The sequence below is a fragment of the Tenrec ecaudatus genome, chromosome 10, assembly GCF_050624435.1.
Source record: "Tenrec ecaudatus isolate mTenEca1 chromosome 10, mTenEca1.hap1, whole genome shotgun sequence".
NCBI lineage: Eukaryota > Metazoa > Chordata > Mammalia > Afrosoricida > Tenrecidae > Tenrec > Tenrec ecaudatus.
The window spans coordinates 64,114,457-64,136,735 of NC_134539.1; the positions used below are offsets into that span (position 1 = coordinate 64,114,457).

Consider the following 22,279-nt stretch of genomic DNA (forward strand, 5'->3'; position numbering starts at 1 on the left):
CATGATAAAGTGTAGACAGAGCTGTAAGACAATATGTTCAGTGAAATAAACCGATTCCAGTTACAAATGGGCAAATATTTAAAGAAATTGTTTATATAGAAAAATAAGCCCAAACCAAACTCGCTACCATCAAATCAATGCTGACTCATAACAATCCCCTGAGGGTTTCTGAGACTGTGACTCTTTGCAGGAGTAGAAAGTCCAGGCTTTTCCCCAGGGAACTGCTGCTGGTTTAGAACTGCTGACCATGTAGATCACAGCCCAACTCATAGCCCAACAACACTGCCAGGGTTCCTCACATAGAAAGGTAAGAACAGGTAAATGTATAGATACCAATGTGTCTTTATGATTACAAGGGTGGGAAGAAAAGGGAAAGAAAGGGTTAACAGTGGCAGAAGTATTATACTAATTAAGGATAGACAATATACTTATAAAAGCTTAACTGAAAAAGTGTATTCTGGACAACTAAAATCCTCATGAAATTTGGTTCCTAGGTTTGGGGGTTTAAGGTCATGGTTTCATGCGACATCCCAGCTAACTGGGACCCCACTAATAACATGGTTAGTGTTTTACTCTCCCTCCGACTTAAATGTATTGTGCCTGGGGTCTTAAAAAACTGGAAGTAGCTATCTAAGGCACAATGGTTGATCTCTATTTGCCTGGAATAACATAAGAAGGAGAGTCACAAATAGTAAGAAAATGTGTAATATGTGCCAGTTGTCTCTATGATTAACTGCCTCCTTTGCCACGAGACCAGACTGGATGGTACCTGGCAACCATATTAAATGTTCTGATAAAATGTTATGCAGAAAAATCCTTAACAAAAAGGAGAACATTCAGAACAAATTTTCAAATTCTTATGGAACCTAGATTTCTTAGAGTCATAAAAGTTAGATGACTCCTTAAATTACTGCCCTAAGGAAATGTTTAAACCTGAAACCAAAAATATTCCCAGAAATCTTCTTAAAACTAAACAATTGTTTTGCTTAACTAGTAAAAAAAAACACACCTATCTTGAGCAATATGCTCTAGATTTGATCTATTCAGATCACACAAATTGACCATAGTTGCCCAAAGATCAGCTAGGATCCTTAAACCAACAACAGCAAAACCAAAAACAAACAAACAAAAAAAACAATCTCACTGCCAATAAGTCCACCTGACTCAGAGTGACCCTATGGACAGAGAGGAACTGTGCCCGTGGGTTTCTGGGGCTACAAATCTTTCCAGGAGCAGAAAACTTCATCTTTCTCCCACGACTGGTTGCTGGGTTTGAAACGCTGCCCCTTGTGTTAAGTAACCAAATGTGTAACCTGTGTAACCTGTAAGGTACACTAGCTTTATGTTAATGGTTAAAGAATACCTCAGAAAAGGATGGAGAAAAGTGGTTACACAACGTGAAGAACGCAATGAATTATTAGAAAGGTATACATAAAATTATTGAATTGGCATATGTTTTGCTGAGTATACTTTCAAAAGCAATAGCAATATAAATAAATTTCTACTTTTAAAACTAGAAGCAAAAAGTCAATGGGATTAAATCTATAACATGCTGAGAAAAAATGTCTACTAATCTAAAATTGGTTATCAAGAAAAATTATTGCATTGTGGGTGATAACGTCTTCTACAAATAAACATAAACTGGTGTTATCTAATCACTAAAACATGCTATAAGAGAAATTCTAAAAGTAAACTTCAAGAAGGAAAAACCCAGACTTTAAATGCTATAAGTAATACAGAATAAAGATAGTATGTATCTATTATAATCCTGTATACTCAGGTCTTCAAAATGAACTATATTTAAAGCTCAGTATTCTCTAACTCAAAAAATAGCACAGAAACATCAGTTTTTCACAAAAGCTCTTATCTAGAGGTCAAACAGAAATGTGCAGTACAATAAAAATGTTACTCTAATATTACTTTGCTTTCTCCAAATAACTTGGAAAAAAAGTCTGGCTAAACCGATTCTGAGACGCCATTTCTAAAAGCTTCTAAGTATTAGGTATTCAATGAAAGTTCAAAACAAATGGGTATTCAATAAAATAGGTATTCACTGAAAGTTCTAAACAAAATGGATCGGGGGGGGGGGGGGGGGGGGGGGAGGGTTGGAGTGTTAAAAACATTACATGCTGACTTTGCATACTTAGTGTCAACAGAAAGAAATTCAAAGAGATACATATATATTTGAAAGGCTGAGGGAAAAGGCTGGAGATTCAGTGTTTCGGATACTCAATGGGGTAGTTCTACTCTGTGTTACAGAGTTGCTGTGATCCACCTAGAATCGACTGTGACAGTAAGTTTTGGTTTTCGAGTGAGTGGGAATGGGAGGTAAAGGTTAAGTGACTACTAATAGGCATGGAGGTTCTCTTTGGAATAATCTAATGTTCTGGAATTGAAATGTAACTCTGTAAATACATTAACTATTAAATACTTTAAAATAGTATATTAAATCTTTTGTGAATTTAATGCCAATAAAAAAATTAAAAAAGGTATCTAACTTACCTGTTCCAAATCAACAGATAGCCATTTATCGTTTCCCTCTTCAGTCACTGATACACGATATTTGCTTTTGTTTTTAATCATATAAAAAGGGGTAAACGTCACAATTCTTGTAATATTAAAACTGCTGAGATCTATGGTGACACCAACCTGGGGGAGAAGGGGAAATTGAGTAACACTGTTATAGTTACATAATCATAACCAGTACTTTGTTTTCCCTCATCATCATATACATATTTGCATATGAACATGTCTTTGTCTAGACCTCTATAAATGCCCTTTGCCTCCTAGCTCTTTCATCTATTTCCCTTGACTTTCCTCCTGTCCCACTATCATGCTCTGTCCCCACCTGGGTTTCAGCTATATCTCTTCGTTACATCACCCTTGATCATTCCCTACAAGGCCTGCCACACCCACCTCACCACCAATTTGGATCACTTATTGTTCCCTTATGCCTGGGATTGTTAACATCACCTCCTTACACCCCCCTCCTCCTATCCCATGTCCCCCCGGAACTGTCAGTCCCATTGTTTTTCCTCCAGAGAGTTCACCCAGCCTATCTTATTTAGACAGACCTGAAGAGATAATAACATGCACAAAAACACGACAGAGCAAAACCAAGCAACAGTATACAACAAAACAACAAACCACAGACAAAGAAAAAAACACAACAAGAAAGAAAAGCTTGTAGTTAGTTCAAGGATTGTTTGTTGGCCCCTAGGAGCATTTTCCAGTCCAGTCTGTTGGGGCACCACGCTCTGGCCCCAAAGTCCACCTTCAGCATTCCCTGGGGACCTTGCCGCTCCATTGCCTTGCTGTTCCGCTGCAGTCCCCCAGTGCTTTGCCTCGGTGTGGTGGGATCAGATCGGGTGCAAGTCCCACACTGTGTCTCCGGTGCTGTCCCCTGCAGGGCCATGGGTCAGTGAGGGACGTCATATCTCATAGTGGGGCTGGCCATGTGGTCCTCTCTGTGGACTGGCTTCTCTAAATGGGGTCATCATCCTCAGCGCCTGTGGGCCAGGCTCATCCAGCCAATTCTCATTCATGGTGACCTCATGAGCTCAAGAGAGTGTCCAATGGCTAATTTTTAGAAGTAGATCATTCGACCTTTCTCTAATGTGCCTCTGGGTGGGCCCAAACCTCCATCTGGTTAGCAGCATGTTAACCATTTGTGCCATCCCAGGATACACATGATCTTAATACCATTAAAAAAAATTAACTAAACTAAATTGTGTAAGTTCGGTGAATGCACAGAAAATGGTTACAGGTTTTAGGCACAATTCAAATTGTTGTTGTTCGTATAAGCATAAAATTAACTCACTTGATATTCCATTTTCAGGCCTTTACATTTAACAGCTCCATGACTACCAACAGTATCAATTGAAAACTGATCTGACAATTCACTATCAGTTACCATAAGCTGAACCTAGAAAAGGAAATTTCAAATATATTACAAATTAGAGAATTTTTAAAAGTCTATCTAAATTGATAAATTTCCTATTATTTTAAGCACAAGCTATCTATTATTATATTGTTAATCTACTAATCCTTTCTCAATAATGTAGTCTAATATTTTTAACATCAAATATTTAACAAATGCTATTTCTATATATGTTTTGTTATATCTTATTCTTCAAAATCCGATAAATAGCAAATGTACAGTGAAACATTTAATCACAAACATACATACCTTATTATTATTAAAAAAGTGCTTGGGCTGAAAAGAAAAAAGAACTGGCTTTGTATAATTAGGTGGGTGCTTTCGATGAATTCCATCTGCTTTGTATTGTAACATTCGACCAGTTTTATTAACCATCCAGTAAGGACTATGAAATGCTACAACCACTTGACCGGTGTTATAAGTCACATGGACAGCAATATCTAAATCAGTCTTTTCTATTTCTGTAACACAGGTAAAGTTGATAAAACCAATGTCTTGTTGGTTATGTTTTATATGATATTCACTTTTCCAATCATGATTAAGATAGTCCAGCAATTTTAAATGTAACTTGGCTTTATCCAACTCTGCAGTATAAATTTGGGCTGAACAACCTTCATTTAGAGTAAAAATCTTGTGTTCAATCCTCTGAAATTAAAAAAAAAGAAGAAAATCAATTACTAATTTAATTATTCCATGTTATACAAAATGTTTTCGAAATACCAGGTAGTAGGTACAGAATTATAAAACTTATGCTCAAATTCTAATTCTGTCAACTCTATGAACTTTTGTATTCAATCTGAGATTTGAGTTCTGTATTTTTTAAAGTAGCCAAAGGATTATGAGGATTAAATAATAACTTGAAACTACATTGAAAATCATAAGCATATGACATTATAATTAGTGAAACAAAAAAATCCATATCCACCACTGGTTATTGTTTTGAAAACTACAAAATAATGAAGCAATCACTGCTAACTCCCATTCTTGATTTTCAATAGTACTGCATAAGCCATTTCTAAGCATTATTTATTATACATGTTATTATACTTTTTCTAAAAACTGCTCACTTCTCTCTAATCACACTTCTATAACCTCAGTTCCTATTGAAAAGGGAACTGTCATCTCTAACATTTAATAGTCTCCTAAGTGCTCTCATCTTGTCTACTCATTGTGTCCCTACCACAGCTGAATTGTCTAAAACTGTACCACTTCTCTGTATTTTAGAAAGTGGCAGATAGATGTAATGCTTGAAAGATCATTGGAAATGGCTTATATAGTACTTTACATATGGGTAGCTCACTAGGTTTGTTTTCTAGCATCTTTCCCCCTCATTTCCTGGTCTCTTGATTTTTTAATAAATATTTCCTGAATATAAAATGTGTGTGAACATTTGGGTAACATGAGGAAAAGTATGCTTACCTGGTAAATTAATAAATAGCCTTTATTTGGGTAACTCACTAGACTGGAACATAAACTTTGATCTAGACAGTGTGTAAGTTCTGTGAATGCAGAGACCAAATTTATTTTGTTGATTTTTAAATGCTCAGTTACTATATGGTTCCTGGAACACAGTTCATTAAGCTTACTAAATATTTGTTTAAAGAAAACAGTACACAATCCCTAAACAAGAACTTTAGGACAAAAAAAAAACAAGGAAAGGGAGAAACATATGTTAAAGTATAGAATTGAATGTAAACTTCATAGGGATAAGAGTTAATCTAGTTCATATGTTGTCTAAATTGCAGAATACCTCGATCAGATTAGAACCTAAAAGAAAGCAATATTAGAAACAATATGAGAACAAAATGTAAATGTAAATAAGAACAAGTAGCGTTAGGGGCTGCAGTTGTACTTCTAGATATATGAGTAGGCCCAACACTCAGATCGTGCTTTCTCACCATCATTCTGCAATAAACACATCAATTTTGCTTGGAAAACTGACTGGTTCAGGAAAAAGACAAAATAACGTCGAAGCATTTTGGCTAGAAAGATAACACTTGCAAAGCAAACTTGCATTGAAAATGTTCCCATTGGCCCAGTTGGGACTTTTTGAGCAACAAAATAAGAACTACAGCATTGAATTATAAACAAATAAAATCAATATTCCGAACATATAATGATATTATTTTTTTAAACCTAAAACTTAATAATTAAATAAATGGGACAAGAGTGACAAATAATTAATATTGTTGGAATAAATAAATATAGATGGAATGATAAACAGAATCACAAAGCAGAATCCTTGCAGATAGTACCTTAGCCGAGTGATCAAGATTAAGATGACTATAAAATAAAAATAATAGCAGTCAAATGGAGGTCAGACCAAACCCAAGGAGGTACATGTGAATCCAACATAAAGGAGGGGGAGAGGGGGAAGGAGGAGAGAGAAAAGGGGGAGGGGGAGAAACCGAGATGAAGGGATGAGGGGAACAGGGCACTAACCCATCCAGGGGGAGAGTACTGGTTGTGTCCCCACAGAATTGGAGTGTACATACAGACCCTACCATGGCACACCAAACCAGGAGGGCAATGTCACGTCGTGGAGGACTGCACGAAAAGACTGGGCTACAGTGCTGGACCCAAACAGAGCCAGTCTGACCACCGCTCTAAAAGTATGTATCACAGAGGACAACACTAAACCTTCAGGTGGGGGAAGGAGCCGACTTAAGACCCCCACGGAAGCAAACCAAGAAGGAAAAAGTGAAAGGAACAGTCGGCCAAGACTCCATATAGGCACACTAAGCCCAGAGGATGATGTCCCTGCACAGAGCTGCTAAGGCACAGGGAGGACTGTGGGACTGACAACAACTCAAGACACGCAGCCCCTAACTGGAGCAGACAGTGACAGAGGACAATAATGGGGACACACGGTGGGGAGCTAATGTGGCCTGAATCCCTTGCAGTGGAACAAACCAAGAAGGGAGCATAATAGATCAGTAATTGGAGCAAAGCCAGTCCACAAAGCCCCTAAAGGGCTAGGAGGGGCAGCCCCCGGAACATCCCAAGAACCAGAGGGGAAAGACTCATAAAGGCCAGTGAACAGACCTGCAACTATGTTTTTTTCTTTTCTTCTCTCCTTTTCTTTTTTTTCAATCTTTTGTTTTCTTATTGTTTAGACTAGGTCATTGCTGGTTTGTCTACTTATATAAGACAGTCAAGCAAGCTCAGAAAGAAACCAACAGGGCCGATGGCCCTGGAGGGTTGGGGGAAGAAGGTGGTAGGGGGTACAACCAAAAAATTAAATCAAATATCTAGGAGGTTGTAGAGCTCCCATGGGTATTAGAGCAACACCAATCTAGCTGAGAGGAAGTACTAAGAGGTGGAAGAAGGGAGAACGTGATGGTGGGGCAGGAGGAGGCAAAAGGAAACAGGAAAAAGCTCTAGGAAGCAAAACTATAGAGGTATTACCAGAGGTGTATACTTATATAAATACATCGATCCATAAAAACAGAGGAATTGGCCTATGTACATATATTTATAAGTCAATACACTGAGGCTGCAGACTGGCCCTAGGCCTCAGCTGATCCCCTTCCTCAATACTTTGTTCTAACAAAATGGCACTCTGTGATGCTCACACCCCTACTGCGACACGATCGCTGAAAACAAAATGGGTGCATAAGCAGATGTGATGAAGACAGCACATGATGCCAGGCTATTAAAAGATATAGTATCTGGGGTCTTAAAGGCTTGAAGTTAAACAAGCGGTCATCCAACCGTGAAGCAACAAGCCCACATGGAAGAAGCACACAAGCCAGTGCGATCATGAGGTGTCAACAGGACTGGGTAACAGGCATCAGAAGATTCATAACAAGAAACAAACAAACAAATAATGATACGTTGATGAGAACGAGGGGGGTTGGAGCAGCGACCCAAAGCCCATCTGTGGACAATGGAACATCCCACACAGAGGGGTTGCAGGGAGGGGGTGAGTCAATCAGGTGCAATAGAGCACCACGCCATATACCTCTCGTCCCTTGAGGCCGCCTCATCCCCACTGTCTTGAACCCAGTGCTGCTTCCCACTCTGGACTAGACAGGAGCATGTACATAGGTATAAGCAAGAGGTAAAAATCACAACACAGAACCCAGGAACAGGAATAGCGGTACCAAAAAGGTACCTGGGGGAAGGGGGAGCGAAGAAGGGAGCACTGATCACCATAAACGGCACATAACTACACACCCCTCCAGGGGGGAGAGTAACTGAAATCAGAGGGGAAAGAAGGCAGTGGTCGTCAGAGTGTGATATGAAAACACTAAAAACCTATAATCTATCAAGGGGCCACGAGGGGTGGGAGGGAGAAGAGGAGCTGATCCCAAGAAACTCAATAGAAAGTAAATATCTAGAAAAGAATGATGGCAATATATGTACTAATACGTCTGATACAATTGATGTATGGATTTTAACAGGAGTTGTAAAAGTCCCCAATAAAATGATCTTAAAATTAAATTAAAATAGATAAAAAAGATAAAGATGACTAGTGATACATATTATCACAACATGTTTCCTGATATGATATACTGAGACACACACCTCTCACAGCTTTTTTATGATTGCAAAACCTTAATCTAATCTGAAAATCCACCAAGTAACACCACATTAAAAAATATGACAGTATAATTGTCACTGACAGAGCTGGAATTCAATCCCAAATCTCTTAGAGGGTGGGGGGGGGGGGCGGGGGGTGCAAATTCTTAACCAGTCTATCTCTCACAAATTCTTAACCATTCTATCTCTCACGCCTATGGAATCACTGATGCTCTTAATCCACAAATGTTTTCTAAACCCTACCCCCCGCCCCAAAAGCAAACATCTCATAAAAATGTAAACATATGGCAAATTCCAAAGCAAAAATAGTAATTAACACATTACAATGGAAAACTAATTCATCTGGAAAAGACAGAATATGGAGTATTTACTTAAGATTTTAAAAACAGAAAAAGTCAAAGTTATCACAACAAAAAGAAATCAGAATTAATCTGAAAACAAAGATCATTTAAGAGAAAAACAACTTATAGGGTACATAATCCTTTTAGGTCATTAGTATTAGGAAAATATATTTGAGGTTTTTTTCCCTTCAAGTCTAATATTTGACTACACTTCGATACTCATCCTCATACTTGCTTCACACTTAACAATTTATTGTTCAAGTATATGTTTAATAAATACATGTATATGGGGAAACATTGAGAACTTTAACAGTAATAGGTTTAGATGGTGTGATTAAAGGCAATTTTTATCATCTATGTATTACTTTGATAAATAATTTTTAAACGAATGCAACATTCATACATTTTTTGTATTCTACATAGAAGACTGAATAAATCAGTGGGAAGCACATCCTTTAAAAAATTGTCTTTCTATACAACATGGTTAAAATATTCACTTCTTTTTGAAAAATGTAAAACCAGTAACATTCTTTACTAGAATTATAATTTATGTTCCTAACCTTCTATTGCACTTAACTCTAAATAACTCAAAACTAGAGACAAGGCGGAACTTAAAAAAATAATTTTATAGAATACCTCCACATAATAAGCAATTTTGTAAGGAAGAAGATTTCGAAGTAGAATCGGTGGCCATAAATGGATGATATATGGTAAGTCCCAACCATCTTCTGAATACACTGCCATAGATGTCAGATTATCTTTTTCTGGGACAATATTAATAATAAATGGTTTATTGGAAGGCTTTGTAGGTTGACATTCCTTCCTTAGAAGAGCTCCATTATATCTTATGATTTCCTCAAAGTCAATTCCTTCACACATTTGATAGCCCTCGTCTTCTGGCTTCAGAAGAAGGAGTGATCTGCACAAAATATTAAATAAAACACTTCTAAATACATTAAAATATATTACTGTAAACTTAGAATAATGCAAATTTCTTCCCACCATTGTAATATAATTGCTTATGTTTTGATGTTGTTCTGAGAGATACACAAGTGATAGAGGGAAAAATAGAGAAAAGAATTGGGAGCTATGTAATTTCACATTAATATTGTGAGGAAAAAATAATTTTTGATTTTCCAAAAGAGAACATATTTCTCCCAAATTGACTACCTTAAAAGTATATTTACAAATGTTAATAAGTGATTTCACAAAGGTAATTCATAATCAGATTGTCTATATGAAAAACATGCAGTATACAACTGTCTGTGTCTTCTTAGACACTTAATTGAAAGAAGTTAGCATTCTTGGTTTTGTGGTCCTAACAGAAGTATAGATTGTGGTTGAATTAATAAAAGAAATTTCTACCAAAAATTAGTTTTTATAGCATGCAACCATGTAAGGATTTATTCTGCAGAAGTGAATAATTCAGGTACTGAGTAATGTAGCTAGCCTACACTGGTCTGATAGCCTTCTCTCAACATGTTTTAAAAATCAGTACCAAACACTCATCAATGACATTATTATTAGAGGATCTTTATGCTCTGGGGAGATGGCCCATAAGACTCTCTATCATAATTGTATAAGAGGTCTCTATGGGGAGCCAAACTCAGATTAAGAAAAAAATCTTTGTTCCAATTAAAGAACAATTAGTTCTTACATTATAGCCCTGCTAGGTATTTGCCCTAAGAAAGGGAACACAGAAGATACAGGTGCTATAGTAAAGTGTGGTGAAGAAATTAAGATGGTGACTGGCTATCAGACAAAATAATGCTTGGGGTCTTAAAGGTTCCTTCCAAACAAGCAGCCATCTAAGTGAGATGTCAATTAAGTCCGCATGGAAGAAGTATATCAGCCTAAGTAACCCAAGGACTGAATCTAAAGCTGAAGGAGAGAATAATATCAGAACCAAAATTGTGAGATTCTGGTTTGCAGAAGGCTATAAATGACAGTGGAAGCCCAAGTAATATTTGTGAAATTTACAAAGACATTATGCCTCAAGTGACTTCTCTTTACTCATAGTGGGGAGATGACTATGTGATGAAAATGATCCTCGTGACTTGTCACTTAATTCCCCCTACTGATTCACGGTACATGATCTGGTTTACAATATTTTCTGTTTTTGTTTTGTTTTTTTTTCATATTAGGGTTTATCTCTGATTATTTTGTCATTAGGGGTAGCCCTCTTCAATGTTTGTTATATGCTTTTCTCCTTTTCAGTAGATGAAACAAAGATTATCAAGGAATTCAAGAAGAGAATGTTTTGAAACAGATTGTGGTAGTAATTCTACAATCCTGCTTGATGTGACTGAACTATGGACTTATATCTGTATTAGATCCCAATAAAATGGTTTTGGAAAAAAAACATTTTTAAAGATAATTGTATAAAATATTTCTATAGATATTTATCTTTATCATAACAGTTGTTGAGAAGTCAATACAATGAAAAAATCATATGATTAACCCTATACACCACTTTTTTGTTTTCAACAAAATTTTGAGGTTCAACATTTTTTTATTCACTGGGATTAAAATAGATGTCAAATCATACCATGGTTCAATCACATCCAGCAGAATTGTATATTTGCTACAACAATTATTTTCCAAACATTCTTTTTCTATATGGACCCTTTGGCATCCATATCCCTTTACCCCGTTGCCACCCCTGAGCCCTCCTCCCTGCAAAACCCTGAGTCCATTTGCCGACTTTATAGGTTTATCAGTCCTGGTTTTCATACACCAAATAACAAAAAACACATTTTGAAACTTCAAGAGGGCAACCCCAATGCATAATACTTTTAACCTAAGTTGTAGCCAAGACTAAAGATTTAAATAATTTTTGAGATTATATGAGTATGAATATATTAATGAGTAAAGACAGAATTTATAAATATGGGGCATGAAAATGAAATACTTCAATGTGAATCCAATCTAGCTTTCATCTTCTAATATTTCATTTTCTAATACACATACTACACTCCAATCACAACCCAACCGCTATTATAAATAAACCCATTGCTATTGAGTTGACTCTGTCCATGTAATCCTAAATAGGATTTCTGAAGTTATAAATCTTTAAGGGAGCAGATGCTGATCTTTCTCCCCCAGAACAGCAGGCAGTTTAAAACCAGACAAACGGCACCAGTATCAGTATAAAAAACAAAATAAAACAAAACCTCACTGCCATCAAGTGATAGCAAGCCTGTAGAACAGACTAGGATGGTGGGTTTCAGAGACTGTCACTGGTAGGAGAATAGAAAGCCTCCTTTTTCTCAGAGAAGGACGGGTGCTCTCAAACTTGAGATCTGTGGTTAGCAGCCACTCATAAGCACCAGAGCTCTTTATTTACTTACAAAAGATTCCCTCAAGCACTTCCTTCCATTAAATTATCCTTCCTGGTTAACCACAACACTATTACAATTATTACCAAAAGCATATTACTGTATGTTTACCTATGCCATGTATCTCACCAAGGATTCGACATTTAACCTTTCTTTGCAGTCACATAGCTTTCTGTAAGTATAACTTTCTGTTAACTACCACTCATTTTCTACCTTAAATATTTAGGTAAAATCTCTCTCTAAAAGAATGTTACTGTCTTTCAGTCATGATGACTCCATGTGAAACACAGCAAAACAATCGCCTCATGTTCCATCATCTTCATGACTGCTGGTTTGATGTCCCTGGTGTAGTCACGATGTATGATGAACGTCTTCCAACTAGAGTGCTCATCTTTAGCATGATATCTAACCGAATTCTGTTGGGATACCTATGGTTTTCACTGGCTAGTTTTAAATGGCAGACAACCAGGCCTTTCTTCCCAATCTACGGTCATCTGGAAGCTCCTCTGGAACATATCTACCATGGGGGATACCCTGTTCATACCCGAAACACTGATGACAGCACTTCCATCGCTATAGCAACATCAAAGCTACCACAGTAAGACAAATCAACAAATTAGCTGTGGCTAAGGGCAACAGTCAAGCCCAATTCACCTTGAGAACTTAGTACCTTGCACACAAAATGCACTTTATAAATATTTGTTCATTAAAGAAGAATATTTAAATTTTATAGGAAAAAGTTAAAAAACTTGTATTTTAAGTACAAGTGGGTCTACATCCAAGAATTGGACTTTAAAAACACCAACTTAAAATTCAAGCTGTTTGGTCAGTAATTTCATTAAAATGGGAGTAGCTTTCATGTACAAAATTAATGATTAGCCTTGAAAAAGTAATGTTGCGTGTGAGTCCTGTAGAACCAGGGAGGAACCAGCTGCTGCTAAAGGAGGCCAAGGCCACAGCTCAAGGGTTGCCCGGCCACCTCTGTGTCTGAGCCAGGGTGAGAGGAAGACACAAAAAATTCTTCCCTTTGCCTAGATAATCAAGAGTTTTGGTGGACCTCTGAGTGCACACTGAGAAAGTATGGAGCCTGATGAAAAGCAGACTATGATGCTGAAATAGATTAATAAGGAATTTAGTGATTTGGCCCGTGACCCTGCAGCACAATGTTCTGCAGGTCCAGTTGGGATGATGTGTTTCACTGGCAAGCCACAATTATGACACCTAATGACAGCTCTAGTCAAGGGAGTGCATTCTTTTTGACAATTCATTTTTCTCATACTCTCCCTTTCCAATCACCCATGGTTGCAAAAACAAGAATTTCTTATCCTAAAAAAGACGATCACCCAAATATTAACATTAATGGCAGCATTTGCCTCAATATTCTAAGATCGCAGTGGTCTCCTGCTTTAATTATTTCTAAGTGCCTTTATTCATTTGCTCACTGCTCTGTGATCTGAACCCAGATGAGACTGAGACTGCACGGACCCTCTAAAACAGAGATAATTACAACACAGTCTCTCAGGAAGGGACTCAGAAGCATGTCATGTGATGCTACTTTGTCAGAAGAACCTGCATAACTGGGATAAACTTTTAAGTTAATTTTCCTTTTTTGATTTTCTTATCCAGCTGCTTCCTTATAAGACCTCATCTCTTTTCATCTTATTTTTTGTTTCCCTCCCTCCATTCATTCCCATACTCATCTGAGATTTTAAGTTCTTTCAGCTTTGGACAATACTTTTAGAAACTGCTTTTATTTACAAGAAAACAATTGCCCCAGATTTAGTTTTGTTTTAAATGGAACATGTGTTTATGTGGCCAATGTCTTCACTCTAACTTTGTTATGAGACTAGAAGCCACTATTCCAACGAGCTTAAGAAATCATATGTGGAGGATGTGGAAGTTACATAATTTTGTGTCAACTTGAAGTGTAGGGGTGGAGTCTAGCCTGCCAATCAGGTTAAAGCATGATGGTGCCTCCTTATAAGGAGGACCTGGGAACCTCCCCCATTTTCTCTCTGCCTTCACCTTTCTGCAATCAAGCCACTCAGAGGCCTGTGTGAATCCTGGCGAGGCATCCACCACTAGTGGATCCACAAGACTTTGCACCCACCAGCCAGTGATGTTCCTACATTCTGCATCATTGCATGTGGCTTCATGACTCTGAAAAGGGATTCTGGACTAGTATCGGACTTACGGACTTAAATATTTTCTTGATATAGAACTAGTCCTTGATATAAAGCTCTCTCTTATACATCCTGAGATTTGTTTCTCTATTCAACCCAGCCTAACATATTATGGTACCTTGGGAATGGAGTATTAGAGAAACAGATCATGAAGATGGAAAGTGGCAGTTTTCCTTCTTTGTCTAGCCAGGCCAGTTAGGCCTACACTGTTTACTCAAATGTTTTCTGGCAGAATATGGGAATTTAAAGTTTTGATTCTTTTTCTTTGGCTGTTCCTGTCTAAAATAGTGAAAATGAATTTGATGAATGTAAATATTTCAGGGGGCAAAATAGCACCTTGAACTTCTCTGAGACTATGTTGCCCAGTCAAAATAGCTGACAGAAGGACAAACCCTGGTTTGATGCAGCCAGAGGCCTAACGCTGCATGGAATATGAAAGAAATAGTGGGCAAGGCAGCCAATGGGCATCCTGGTAAGACTGAGCGAGGCTGCACATGTTGAACTCACCAGAACCTGAACATATGAAGATAAGATTTGGGGGCCTATGAATTGGTGTGTAGTGCTGCTGACTTTATGGACAGCTTGTCCTGATTTTATTTTGCTTAAGGATGTGGACTCACAAGATTCTAACTGGAATGAAGATTCTTCACATCAAAGAACATACTTGTCTCCTGAAAATACAGGATTGATATAAATGAGCAGAATAGAAAATGGATACCCAAAATGGAGAGGATAAAGGCATGAAGTGGCAGGCTTAAAAACTTTCATGGGTGGGGGTATGTGTTCATAGAATTATAGGATTATGGTGTAAATGTATGTTCACACAACTGCAATTGTTATATATACAATATTTTTGTTTTGCTCTCTTATACAACATTATGCTTAAATAAGGCTGGAACATTTTGAGTTTTATGAATCTTAGTTTTATCCTGTCAGGCACAATATGATTTTACTATTGTTTTTGTTTTAAAAATTAGCATGGCTAAAGAGTTGTGTAAAATTATCAAGTTGACAAGGGGTGGTCTGTGGTAGTTACATAATTTTGTGTCAACTTGAAGTGTAGGAGTCAAGTCTAGCCTGTCAATCAGGTCACAGCCTGATGGTGTCTCTTTGTAAGTCTAACCTCCTCATAAGGAGGGTCCTGGGAACCTCCTTCTCTTGTCTGTCTTCACTTTGATGCCAGTGAGCCAGGCTGAGATCTGTACGAGCTCTGGAGATGCATCTACTACCATTGGATTCACAACACTTTGCAACCACTGTCCGGTGATGTTCCTGTATTCTGGATCATTGTATCTGGCTGTGTGAGTCTGAAGAGGGATTTATAGACTAGTATCAGTCTTACAGGTTTGATTTGGACTGGGCTGGGATGTTTTCCTACAATATAAACTAACTACTTGATATAAAGCTCTCTTACATATATATAAATATCTCTGGTTTTGATTCTCAAATCTACTTAGGAGGAGATGGATGTTCTGTTGTCACGGCAAAGGAAGCAGCATCACTAGCAGCATCCATTTTTGTTTAAATTTCCACTGGCCACGATTAGAGGTTACATGATATTGTTTAGGCTGATAACTGATGTGACTGGAGAATTAGTATTGAAATCATAGCATCAGCACAAAAGATGTGATGTATTTTATGCATGTCAATAAAGGAGTGACCTGTTCTTGGTCTACAAAGAAATAGAAATCGGAAGTCAAACACCCTTTTTATTCCAAAATAGGGTCTCAAACATTTTGTTATTTTCATTGGAACTGTTAGGAGGCTAAGAGCTATTAGTTAATCTATTGTCAAATATACTTTAATATATCACTGAATAAATGATGCAAGTTGTTAATTAATGAGTGACCAACTAATAGCTCTGCGAGTACTTGATTTATTTTTTCTTCAATACATTTGGAAAAATAAGCCAGAATGGATGGAGGCAGGGAACAATTAAGTAATGTTTGCAGCTTTGTCTCTATCTTCTGTCCCATAAAAATATACATTTCAAGGGTGAACTCTGATGAGAAAAGTTTTATTCTTAGTTTAATCTTTATACAAGGATTTCTTTCAATTCCAAATTAAATATCCTGAAAAAAATATTTATTTGTTAGAATACTAATAAGCTCTGGTGGTATAGCGGCTACTTGTTGAGCTGCTAACTGCAAGGTTGGTAGTTCAATGCCACCATCTGCCTTGGGAGAGAAACACAGGACTTTTTACTCCCACAAAGAGTTAAAGTCTCAAAAACTCCCAGGGGCTCTGAGTTGGTGATTAGATGGCAGTGAGTTTGGTTTTTGTTTTATAATATTAAATCCATATTAGAAGACTAGTAATCATTAGCATTGTTACAATTGTTAAAGCCTTTTTAAAAAATAGGTATTTATGTCAAGCTCAATCTAATTATTTTATGCATTTGAGAATAATATAACATGTATCTTAAGCTTACAACTTTATCATCAGTTAGCATAAGTATGCAGATAAAGATTTTACAATTCCTAAATTTTTTAAATCTCTTCTTCAAAGTGCTAAAAAGTAATTACCATTTCAGAATAGCATAGATAAATCCCTAAACCACTAATAATGCTTGATTAGCTATTTTTAAAAAGAGAAACAATTATGAGTATGATGGCTATATTGAAAGCATGTAGTAATTATATTTAATTATAAAGCATAATTTATATGGAATAATATCAAATTAAATGGTTCTAACACAAATAAGTAATAACCATCTAACTGACCTGAAACCAAGATAAGGTATATAATTAGTACATGAGAAACTAATAGGTAATTTGACCAAAATTTTATAATTTAAAAGTAGATATCCATAATCAGAAGCTAAACTTCCATGAGAGATCTTAGAACAAACAAAAGATAAAACAGAATCACCGATAAGATGTTAGTGGTATGTTGAATTCATTTTCAGGTGAGGCAGTTCCCAATAAAGTGTCTCCTTCATATATAATCAGTGGAATTGAAAAATGATTTCTAATCTGAGGGAAAAAAAAGAATTTGTTTCATTAGTTTAAGAGTATGAAGATTTTGAAAAGCGCATATTTAAACAGTTCTAAAATAGAAAGCTATAGGGCAATACAATTCTTGCACATACAAATTTAAAGAATTAAATCAAGTTTACTTATCCTAAGAAATAGTGAACATCCTCAGTTTTACAGAAAAAGGAATCTTAAAAACCATGTTTCAAAACGCTAAGAAAAAAGGTATAATATTCTTGAGAGGGAGATAATATTATAATTATGTATTTATGAAAATCATTTTTAAAATATAAGAAAAATATATAAAAATTTAACTATCTAATTGATAGAAATAAGAAACCAGCCATAGGCTGAGATATGTCTATAGTATATTAATAATGGATTCCTAAGCTGTACAAATGAAAAAAACACTAAAAATATTAAGAAATTTATATCAAGGGAAATAGGAGAATAGAATATAACAGGCTATTAAAGAATAGCAAAATAGATTACAAAAAAAGAAATGAAGGTGGTCAATTCTCCTAATAATCAAAAAATGTGAGCTGAAACCAATAGGCTATTTTTTTTCCTACAGACAGACTAGTTGGTAAGGCCATTTCCTTATTATCTTTATCAGCCATTCTAACACTTCTGTATATATTTAAAAATCATACCAACACATAAATTATGCTAATAAATGCTCAGGTGATAAATGGATAATCTTAAATGCAGTACACACCTTTAGCTTCAGGTGCAACATTTGCTCAATCTATTTGAAGATATTAATTATTTTTATTTCCATAATTAGTAGCTATCAAAAATTCAATATTACTAGTAAACTATTTAATAAAGTATAAAAAGAATAATCTTTCTTTTCATTACTCCAAGAATAATCGTTTAAAAAGGGCTCATTGTAATTTAGGGGATAAAAGGGGGATGGATGTTTCTGTTTCAGCCTTTGTAGATTACTGGACCCCACCACAAACAACTAAGAATGTGCCATGTATGTTGTGAATGTAAGTGTGTGTAAAAATAATTTTCAAGCATTAGATACAGGTAGCATAGAGAGAAGCTCACAAGTGTACACACACATATGCGTAAGCCCTATGGTGGCCCTAGTTTGAAGCGTGGAAATTTTCTAAGCTGTATTTGGGGACAAACAGGACTCAGGCTGCTGAACTGAAGAAGAGCTGAAAATTGGGAGTGGCCAGTGGTCAGGTTCACACTGTAGTATACTGGAGAAGGAAGAGCATGAAGAGCTAAGACCTGCACACAGAAAACTCCAACACTTCAGTTCAATGATGCTCACACATGCATAAAGGTAAATTATTTCAGGTTCAGGAAAACTGTTCACACCATTTCTATTAAGAGTGTACAGGAGGTTCTAGCAAATCAATAGACAAGCAAAATATAAATAACACAAAACATATACATATTACAAAGAACTAAAATTGCCTTTATTCATGAATGTCATATTTGCCTACATTTACAAAAAAAAGGTATTTGTACTAATAAGTGAGTCTAGTAAGGTTGAGGAACACATTAATATGTAAAATCCATTGTATTTCTATATACTAGCAATAAATAAATTAAATTGCAAAGACATACCAACTCAACAGTATTATAAAAAACATGAAACATAAATATGTAAAGATGTTTATGGCCTGTATGCTGGACATTGCAAAATGCTGATGAAAGAAATAAATGTAGTATGTAATACATTCATGAATTAGAAGACTCACTATTGTTAAGATGTCAAGTACCCTCCAGTCATATTTATACATTTAACAGACTCTCAAGTAATATTTCTGTAGAACTTTTTAAAATAAGAATTGACATGCTGACTCTAAAATTTAAATGGAAAGCGAAAAGACTTGAAAGTAGAACAAAGTTGGACTCTTTAAACTCACACTATAAGGCTAGTTGATTTTTGACCAGGAAAAACGTGACCACAGCATCTCTCAATTTTATAGGGAATGAATAATCTCGGTCTTTTGCGAGGATACAGAGATATGTGTGTGTTTGGGTTGGGGATCGGGGGGTCGGGGGGGAGGGAGAGATGAATGGAAAAGCCAGGAAGCCAGACTGCAATGCTGTACTCCATGCCATTTTTATAACATTCAAGTTTGGTATAACTATAGTGACAAGAGACCAGTGGTTACCAAAGGAGGGTAAAGCGAGAATACTTTTAAAGATGACAAATACTTTCATAGCCTTGTTTGTGATGATGGTTTCACCGAAATATTTTTGCATCACATTGTATGTTAAAAATATAGTTTACCATTCATCAATTATATCTTCATAAAGGTGTAAAAAATGTTTTACCACATTCACTAAAAACAAAACACATGCATGCTAGATGATATAAAACTTTAATGAATATTTCTTAAAATAATATGGTTTTGCAAAATCTTAAAGAATTATAAGAATCCTTACAAGAAATATATTCATTAGACTCCTACTACCGATCATATTAGCAAAGCATGATTACAGGTGGTATTGGTTTCTTGTGGTACTGTTTTTGTACAACAACTCACCTGTTTGGGTAATAATCTAGTTTTTCCACTTTTGTTAGCACATAAACGAGGACAATATGACCCCATGTAATTTATCATTTCATACCTGCACTGGAGAGCGAATGGTTACCTTCTTACTTCCTTCCACTGCATCGATTTGACAAACAATGGATCTTTCAACTCCAGATTCTCTGTGCCTAACAGTGTACAGGCGTCGTCCCACTTTTGTTAAAGGAATCTTATCAGCAGTAGAGTGGTTACTAGGTGCTAAATTAAACATACAGATAGTTTGGCTACAATTCCATTATATATAAAATTTAAGGTTAGTTAAATGTCAGAAACATCAGTTTTTAAATTAGAGTATACCAGAAGGAGTCATTTGTATCAAGTTCCACATCAATATACCTATACCAAACCAAATCCATTTCCTGTAAATGCCTGACCTTCCCAGAAGGTGGAATGTAAACCAATCAAGTAGAGGTTGCCTATTCAGTTTAACCTCATTCAGTATTTTCTCATAATCCCAAGTGAAGGGGAAAACATGCCCAACAGACAATCTGAAATTGCCTAGTATAGCTTCTCTGTTCCTGTGCTGTCTGTACCTAGAAAACTTCCGCTCTGTACTGCTCTCTGAAGCACTTGTACGACTTCTAGAAAAGTCACTTATTTTTCATGGTACAAATAAGTTTATGAATCCATACGCAAATTTAACCTTGTGGAACTTTATTGTTAGCCTGACTATATAATCTTAAATTTATCAATAATAGTAACTTATCTAGACAAAGAAATATTATTGGAAGCCTCAATGTATCTTCACAATATTCAAATATGACTTTCAAAGCATTTTAAAAAAATAATTTTTTTAAATCACTCAAGAGTTGAATCTAAGACAACAATAGCATTTCTTTTTTAAAAACGTGAAGTTGCAATCTTCTCCACAGGCTGTGTGATACTTTCTCACTTTCTTTCAGTTATAGATCTTACATTTGACTAGATATAACGCATACACATTTATTTAATAAATAATTATGCTTGAAGTAAAATATTTGCATAAATAATCCCTGGATCCATAAAAATGCTGGATCAGAAGAAATCAGATGTAAAACTCATGAAAACCATTCACTGATAATGCTTTGAAAACACCTGAAACACAGCTGCGGCTGTGCATCATTTTCTGATTAGGACAAGGCAAATGTTTATCAATTTCAGGATTATCCCTCTCATGTTTAGTCTTTCACATATTCTTCTCTCAAGGTGAACCAGGTTCACTGCCACAGGGTCAATTATGACTCATAGCAACTTTACAGGGCAGAGCATCAAAATATGGTGTGCGTGAGACTTCGGGGCTATTTAACTTTCTAATAACCAGATGGTTGTTTAAGATAATATGTAATTTATAAATGAAATTATTTTTACCTCCTCATAAAAATGAAAAACTTTGGGACGTGTAACAGACAATAGGGAAAACTCTGCTTCAACATGCAGTACATAAATAAATTGGAAAATAAAAAAACTATGTCAAATGTATCATTTTCATTACTTTACACCAGAACTTGAATTCATTCAGCTGCAAATCTGGTAAATTATCACTACTGAGTAATACCTACTGTGGTTAAGACATCAACCAACAGCTATAGCTTGCAAAACTGAGTGCAGATGAGATCTGACAATTTTATTCCAAACAAAAAGCAGTAAACCACAATGCTCTAAATTATACAGGGGCTAAAATATCAAAATCTAGATTATAAAGATACATTTAATAATGTAAAACCAAACAAAATAATCCCAACTTACTAAGAAGGAATTAAAAACCTATAGAGAAACAACCTAGTATCATGGAGTAAATTATGACTCTTAGTGACCTTATCGCACACACTCACTCATTGCCATCTAGTCCATGCTGACTCATAGCAATCTTATAGTACACAGAACTGCCCCTCTGAGGCTCTAGGACTTTATGTCCTTATAGGAGCAGACAACCTCATCTTTCTCCCACAGAGCAATTAGTAGGTGTGAACTGCTGACCCTGACATTTAGCAGTTCAATGTGTAATTCACTAAGCCACCAGGGCTCTTGTAAAATTACCACAAATGAATTAAATGGCAGACAGAATGCAACTTTAAACAAATTAAAACCTCAAGAAGGTAATGTCTCACTTACTAAGAAGAATGAAGAAGAGTTTGCTGCTCAAGCTGGTCATTGCATTGAAATGATCATTGTCCTTAGTTCGAACATAATCCATACTTAAACTCTCCTTATTTTTCAGGACATAGGATTTTGCCAAAGGTAAATTGAGTATACTAAAAGAATCACTTGGTGCAACAGAGATAGAAAGTCCGAGAGAATTTATAATCATAAATGGTGCCAGATCCTTTAAGAAAATGTCTTTAGACCCCGTGGCAGCTTCTGAAAATGCCTAATTAACAAGAAAAAAGATCTTACATAAAACATTGCATGAATAA

The 22,279-nt window shown here is 36.0% G+C and overlaps 1 protein-coding gene across 4 annotated transcripts in view; it reads right to left on the bottom strand.

The window, feature by feature from the left end:
* VPS13A (vacuolar protein sorting 13 homolog A) overlaps positions 1-22,279 on the bottom strand; it is a 253,560-nt gene that overhangs the window by 86,764 nt on the left and 144,517 nt on the right. For all 4 annotated transcript variants that reach the window (XM_075560517.1, XM_075560518.1, XM_075560520.1 and 1 more), the window contains exons 44-50: positions 21,978-22,233; positions 19,924-20,084; positions 17,219-17,322; positions 9,463-9,745; positions 4,190-4,585; positions 3,821-3,925; positions 2,503-2,649 (exon numbers count right to left, since the gene is read on the bottom strand). In XM_075560517.1, coding sequence (XP_075416632.1) covers positions 2,503-2,649; positions 3,821-3,925; positions 4,190-4,585; positions 9,463-9,745; positions 17,219-17,322; positions 19,924-20,084; positions 21,978-22,233 — 1,452 coding nt within the window. The remainder of the gene's footprint in view (positions 1-2,502; positions 2,650-3,820; positions 3,926-4,189; positions 4,586-9,462; positions 9,746-17,218; positions 17,323-19,923; positions 20,085-21,977; positions 22,234-22,279) is intronic.